This window comes from Octopus bimaculoides, chromosome 2 (assembly GCF_001194135.2).
Source record: "Octopus bimaculoides isolate UCB-OBI-ISO-001 chromosome 2, ASM119413v2, whole genome shotgun sequence".
Lineage (NCBI taxonomy): Eukaryota > Metazoa > Mollusca > Cephalopoda > Octopoda > Octopodidae > Octopus > Octopus bimaculoides.
Genome location: NC_068982.1, coordinates 144,575,980 through 144,583,822, shown reverse-complemented (window position 1 = coordinate 144,583,822; position 7,843 = coordinate 144,575,980). Strand labels below are relative to the sequence as shown.

At 34.8% G+C, this 7,843-nt stretch overlaps 1 protein-coding gene across 1 annotated transcript in view; it reads left to right on the top strand.

Moving 5' to 3' along the window:
- LOC106879210 (tumor suppressor candidate 2) overlaps positions 1-5,787 on the top strand; it is a 22,828-nt gene extending 17,041 nt beyond the window's left edge. Inside the window, exons 2-3 of the mRNA XM_014928683.2 lie at positions 930-1,047; positions 2,439-5,787. Of these exons, the coding sequence (XP_014784169.1) occupies positions 930-1,047; positions 2,439-2,513 (193 nt within the window). The 3' untranslated portion in view covers positions 2,514-5,787. The remainder of the gene's footprint in view (positions 1-929; positions 1,048-2,438) is intronic.
- Positions 5,788-7,843: the final 2,056 nt, after the last annotated feature.

Genomic DNA, 7,843 nt, shown 5'->3' with positions numbered 1-7,843 from the left:
GATGGTACGCTTGCATTAAATGAGGATGCAAAGAAAGAGGTCTGGAGATGCCACTACGATAGATTGCTTAATAAAGAGAATGAATGGGAGAAAGAGAGCCTGCCTTATGTCGACCCAATAGAGGGACCAGCTATCCGAGTTGATAGTACCAGGGTAGATAAAGCAATTAAGAGTATGAAGACCGGGAAAGCCCCCGGCCCATCAGGAATCACTGCAGAGATGCTCAAAATATCTGGCAGTGTTGGCTATAGCCTAGTCACCCGTATTACGAACCAGGTGATACACGAAGGAGTCATACCCTATGACTGGTGTAGCAGCAGCATAGTCAACTGCAGCCATTTTAAGTGTTGATCACTTAAAGTGGCTGGAAGTATTGAAAGCTGATCTCAAAATGCTGAACCTTATAAAGGAGATGACAGAGAATCGGGCTATATGGTGCATTGCAGTACTCGAGAAGACCTACCCACCATAACAGAATTTGAGATCCTAAAACCAAGGTGCTACATAAAAAGTATCCATTACACTCTGCATCCAACCATAGAGACCAACCTGAAACAGACTATGGAACCTGGTGCCGCCCCTGGGCTTGCTAGTTCCTGTCAAGCCACCCGACCCATGCTAGCATGGAAAACAGAGGTTAAATATTGATGATGATGATCTATCCATATGAAAAGCACTGGTGTTAGTGCCATGTAAAAAGCAACCAGTACACTCTGTAAAGTGGTTGGCATTAGGAAGGGCATCTAGTCATAGAAACCAGGCCAAAACAGACTGTGGTACTTAGTGATTGTGTATGTATGTGTGTATATATATAAATATAACATGTATGTATGTATATATATATATATCATCATCGTTTAATGTCCACTAATTCTAAGTTGTTAACCCAATTACTTTAACCATTCCCTTTTTTTTTTTTTCATTTACAGATCAATGTACTTTGATGAAGATGGAGATCTTGCGCATGAATTTTACGAAGAAGTGTTTCTCGACCGAATGGGGAAGAAACGCATGATGCGTAAACAAGAGCGAAACTTGATAGCGCAGGTAGGTTGGTGGGTTTGCTTTTTGTTAAAAGTAACAGTGCTTATGAGACTAAGCTAGTTGTTTTAGGTGTTGAGAACTTAGAGAATGTATATGTTCTAGAGATAGTGTGTCTCTTCGAAGTGATATGTCACTTATAGGAGTAATTCTCAGCCTGACAAATACTTGTTGGCACTCCGTCGCTTACGACGTCGAGGGTTCCAGTTGATCCGATCAACGCAACAGCCTGCTCGTGAAATTAACGTGCAAGTGGCTGAGCACTCCACAGACACGTGTACCCTTAACGTAGTTCTCGGGGATATTCAGCGTGGCACAGTGTGACAAGGCTGACCCTTTGAATTACAGGCACAACAGAAATAGGAAGTAAGAATGAGAGAAAGTTGTGGTGAAAGAGTACAGCAGGGTTCGCCACCATCCCCTGCCGGAGCCTTGTGGAGCTTTAGGTGTTTTTGCTCAATAAACACTCACAACGCCCGGTCTGAGAATCGAAACTGCGATCCTATGACCGCGAGTCCACTGCCCTAACCACTGGGCCATTGCGCCTCCACCTGACAAATACTAGACTCTGGTTAAAAAACATATTAGTGACATTTTTTTGTCCTCCTTACTCTTTATTACTGGAAAGATAAATGTGAGTTTGCTTTCTATAATTTTTTTTAACTATGGTAATTAACAAGTTTGAAAAGCTTGAAATCGTTTTAATTTTATCCAACATGGCAATTTGTCCTCCCCTCTTCATCCCAAAGCATTTTCCAAATGAGAAATACTGACAGAAAAGTAGTGTGTCACTTAGAAGTGGTATGTAATTTAGAGGTATTATGTTAGGTGAAGTTTGTGTTGTGTCACAGAGAGATGGTGTGTCACTTTACAGGTACAAGGTGTCTAGAGATGATGTGTCACTGAAAGGTACTTACTAATGTTTATTCGTTTGTTTCATAGTTTGATCGGTTTTACGTAAAGTAGCTTATAAACATTGATTTATACCTTTATGTTTGCAATATTATCTTTTTTTCAGTATATTTTCATTGTTTGAATTCAGTGCAAGACTGAAAAATTATTCATCAGCCATTGAAATTACTAGATAGAAGGGAGGTAACTGTATCGGTAATTGGAGCAGTAATAGGCCAAACCTGATGTTTAAATTTATAATGACAAATTAACGTAATTTATAGCAGAGATGTTAGTTAGGGAGATATATATGGATATAAAACATAAAATTTGATTATTTTTACCATTGGATTCTATATGTAAATTTTACTGCATTATTAATATCAACGATGTCAATAGAATACATTTTCATTGTTTAGAGATTGTTTAATGTTGAGATGTCTCAAACTGCCACCATTTAATCAATAGCTCTGTTTTCTAATATTTCTGTTTTTGTTATTTTCCAGGGTGAAATTGAGCTTCCATTTCCACGACTACATGTTGACTTCCCTATAGTAATTTGTGAAGCCCCAGACTTGTGATGGTCTGGGATATGATCTTTCACCCCATTCCAAACAGTGATTGGAGATCTTGCTCAAGCATGTCTGAAATTGCAGGACAAATCACAGTGCTTTTGGTGAGAGACAGGCAGAGAAGCGCAAAAACATAGTGATATGATATTCTAAAGCAAATCAGGCCAACACAAATTACCTCAGAGCACTCCTTGTTAAAGTGAAAATAAAAACTGTTTTATCCTTCATATAAAGCAAGATTTTATGGTCTTGGAGTGCACCCATTTCAATATAATATTTACTAATCTTTGAATTACATGTCTGTACAGCTCCATTCTGGGAGTCAGTAAAGAATATACTATCAGTTATGTTGAGTGGGTTGTTATCAGTAAATGAGAGTATTCCTTATAGTCAGGGTGCCCCAACAACCAGTTATTTCAAATCGATGCAAATATTTACTTTTAGCGATTACATTAAAGGTAAAAAATGAAATTACAACTTCAATCTGAATCGACAATGATCAACCCAATTGTAATTATGTAGGGCTGAATGGCACATGAGCCCATGTTTACATGAAAAATGACAATATCCAAAAAGCTTTAACATTTGAGTTGATGGTCCAGTCTAAGTATATCTGGGGTTCACTTGCTTTCGAATAGAGATTACTTATTTATCTCCATAAGATACTGTGTTTATAGAGTAAATCTTTTAACATCAGGTTATTTTGGAGATGATTTGAAAATATTTAATAACAAAAAAGTAATCAAATTTAATATCAGACAGTGTTTATATAATGTTATATGCACTCTCAAATCATCAAAGTCTTTTAACAGGCAAATTTTAAAGAAGACAAAGATTAAATACATTAAATGTTTTATAAACTGCGGAAAGTGTTTTAAAATTTGTGATGAATATACAAAAAATGGTCATGTTTTTATGTAGGAACATTTTACATCAAGATCAAAGACATTGTTTGCAAAGATTAGAGTTGTCCAAATTAGAACTAGCTTCCTGTCTTTCTCAATCCATGATTGTAGGTGTCTTGCACAAGTATCATCACTCACAGGCTGTAATCCAAATATATCTGCTTGAAAGATGCTCCTTTTGAGATGCTGGTCTAAAGTGTCAGCTGTTGGAGTTAGCTTTTCCTTATCCATTGTCTTGTGGCTGAACATTTTCATTCTCAAGAGATCAACAGTGGTATCATCTACATAATTTTCATTGGAATACAGCCTACAGACAAGCTGCATCACAACTTCTTTCTACTGTAATATTTGATGATATAGTGTGCTAGCTGCAACTGTGATATCAGTTACGTGACAAGTTCTGTCATTCATCTCTCAGCAGTATTGTTTCTTATTAAGCTTAAAAGTTGATGTGCTGTTTGATCAAGAGAAAGCGTAAAAGAGAGCCGTTGCTTTGAGTGTTGTTTCTTTTAAACTTGAATTTGTATGTTATATTACTAAGTGATGTTTTCTGTTGAAATTTCCATGGAAAACCATTAGTAGATTTTTCTTGATTGACATTTTGAAAAAAATATAATTTTTCTCAAGTACTTCTTTTCTAGAAGTAATTATATTTTTCTTGCCCCCTCAATTCAAAGGTTCAGATAGGGGCTTCACCAGACCCATAATCACATGCTTATTATCTAGTGTTACCAGGTCTACACTGATTTCCTCAAGCTAATTTCTGATATTAATAATACTATCTAGTGAGCCTGTCCCATGGACCTAGAAATGATGTCGAGTTGCACTTCTTTCCTCATGATGACAAGCTCTTCATTACCTTTTCTTTCTGCTTCACAAAAGCTAATCTCAGGACTGGTTAGAATTCAGTACTTTAAGATGGTAGGGTTTTTACTAATAGGAATCACTCTCCCAGTTCCTTTCACTTCCATTTAATGCATTTCATATTTGTCTTCTTTATATTCTGGTTGTTTAGAGTTGTTGATGATTTGAAGGGATTGCCTTTATTATTCATATGTATTATGCAAACTTACTTGATATTACATTTTCTTGTTGCTTTTAGTTTATCTCTTGTAGTTTTTTGTGGGGTTTTTTCTTGTTCCTTGCCAATTTTGAATTATCGCTAAATAAACCTGATGTTAAATAATTCATATTGATATTGTAGACACAGTACCTTATAGGGATAAACTAATTATAAATATGAGTGTAGATCTTCATTTCAAACCAAATGACACCAAATATATTCAGATCATACTCTCAACACAAATATTAGAGCTATTTGAATATTGCCACTTCCATCAAAAACACAGTCAAGCTTCTCAAATCTCTTACATGCTTCCTATTGGGCTCTCCATTGTCCCCTTGAGCTGAAGTTGTAATTTAAATTCTTACCTTTCAATGTGATACCAACAAGTACACTTTTGCCTCAATTTGGGAAGAAAATGAATTTTGCCAAAATTGGCATCCCAGTATTAGAGACTAACTTCAGATATTGTCAAATTTGACAGCATGTTCAAAATTATATATATTTATTATAACAAATACAGTGAACCTTTTTTCTTTAGGTTTAATCTTAAGAAAATTGGGATGAAAAATTTTGTAAAAATTGTTTTAGAATCTAGCTATATATTCTATTTTCACTTTAGTATTTATTCTTTTGATTTTTTTTTTATATAACCTTAACAATTAAACTTTTTAATGTTTATGTGTTCTAATATAATACTAAAACTTTTGTGTTTTTCTTTAACCTTTTTGATTTTTAAACAGTGAAAAGATAGCTCTAAATTAAAATTTTGTAAGCTATATACATATATATATATATATATATAACTTAACTCATTGAAATTATTTTAATTTTCACTATTTACTGCATTAAATTTCACTATTTCTAACATTGTTTTCATGTTGAAAGAATAGATATTTCTAATTTAATAAAAAAAAAAAAAAGATTTAGCTTTTTCTTACTTCCTATTTAGAAAGATTGCACCAAATTTCTATAAATAGTTCTGCAGAATCTTGGCCACCAAGCAAAACTTAAACTTCAGCTAAAGAAGCCAAAGAGTTTCTAGTTTTAATTAATGAGTCAATCAATCAAGTGACAAATTTCTGTTTAAAGTCAACTCAAAATAAATCTTGTGGTTCTCACTAACATATGTAGTACAAAATACATTATATACAACTAAAAGCTGATGGTGGTTCTCTACATTTTTTTCTCTGGAAAGAGACTAAGCAATATCAATTTTATTTCATATTTCTATTGAATATGTTTATTATTCACATATTGTATTATAGAATGTTTGCTTTTTAAAAAAAAAATTAAATAAATAATCAGAAATGAATTTTTTGTTTTTGTCTTTTTTTTCTTTTGCCTCTCTCCATCTATTAATGAACATATGATGATTGAGTTCTCTCCAACTGCTATTCCATAACTCTGTTGTATCTCTAGGTTTGGTGATGTCCTTCACACTCCTTCTGTGCTTTAATGATCTATATCAGTGCTTCTTGACCATTTTTTACCTGTGGACCTCTTTGAGTCCTATTTTGTTCGGGTGACCCCCATAGCTATTCGATGTTTAAAAAAAAAACCCATATTTTTATAATTAAATATTATTAGGAATTTTATATCAAAAATTGTTAAAAAAATTTTATTTATTGTGAAAGTATAGCCAATTTATTGCTGATAAACTTTAGCAGCTAAATTTTATACGAACCTCTATCGCACTTTATCCCTAAATGGTCTAGACACAGGCATTATCCACATACAATGTAAGCTTCTGATACCAAATCTGCTGCATTAACATGAATAATAACTTTACAACCTCATCTCTTTGAATAGTACAAAGACACAGTTGCTGCTATACCTTACCACCAGTGCACCATTGTAACCCTTAAAGTTGTTTACAAATACTAGGCTTCTCACTCTTTAATGATCTTTCAGGGTCAGAAGCTAAATACCCACTTTGGTGTACTGTTCACACAATACTCATACCACATCGTGGCAAAATGCTGCTGCTACATGTACAAATCTTGTAGACAACAACCAAGAACAGGCCCTTCTGCTAATGATGCCTTCACCAATACACTACAAGCATTAGCTTACTTGCTATTGCCTCTCTCTGCCTATTATATTACTGCTACAGTCATCCCCCCCCCAACACCTGTCTTCTCCCATATTTGTTACCAAATTCATCTGGTCCTTCCGTCCGAGAACTGTAGCCCGGTGGAACAGGCACTGATAAAAATATCTAAAAACCATCTCAATGTATACTCCTTAAGGAAATGTTACTGATGTTTCAGCTCCAGAAACTGCAGTTATTGATGAATTAGACTATAGTTTAGCACAACATTTTATCACTCTTTTTAATTTTTTCACTCATTCGAATGTGACCATACTGAAGCACTGCTTTCTAGAATATTAATGCTTACATTGACTCCAGTGCTTATTTTTATTGACCGATACCTATTTTAATGACTTCAGGCAGATGAAAAATAAAATGAAACCTTAGTAGGATTTGAGCTCAAAATGTAGGGGATGTGAGCAAATATCAAAAATGAGATATTTTATCCAATGCTCTACCAAGTCTATTGTCCATTCACTGTTATTAATAATAGCTTTTTAAAAATAGTTTTTTTTCTCTGTTTAACATATACTTCAAAGGTTGCTGTTGCTTAGCCCTGAGCTAGCTTTAATTGAGTTAACATTTGATCAAATGCTCTCATGCCATGACCATCCTAACATTATATTTCTTTTTGGTTTTCTATATGATATATTCTTTTCTACTCTAGGCACAAGGCCCAAAATTTTGGGGGAGGGGGCTAGTCGATTACATCGACTCCAATACGCAACTGGTACTTAATTTATCAACCCCAAAAGGATGAAAGGCAAAGTCGACCTTGGCGGAATTTGAACGCAGAATGTAAAGACAGACAAAATACCGCTAAGCATTTTGCCTGGCATGCTAACGTTTCTTATTTCTTTACTGCCCACAAGGGGCTACACAGAGGGGACAAACGGATTAAGTCGATTACATCAACCCCAGTGTATAACTGGTACTTATTTAATTGACCCAGAAGGGATGAAAGGCAAAGTCGACCTCGGCAGAATTTGAACTCGGAACGTTGCGGCAGACGAAATACCACTAAGCATTTTGCCCGGCGTGCTAACGTTTCTGCCAGCTCGCCGCCTTTCTATATGATATATTTTACAGTTTATCCTTTCCCACATTTTTAAGTCAGTGGGTATGATATAATGGTGATTTGGTTGCTATTTCTAACAGGTCTGAAGTTCCTTGGTAGCTTCTCTTAGGAAGGTTATTTAGTAGAAGTGGAGATAAAATGATATTTTGGAGAATAGGTTTACAGTTTGGGAGTTTAACCCTTTATCATTTAAACCAT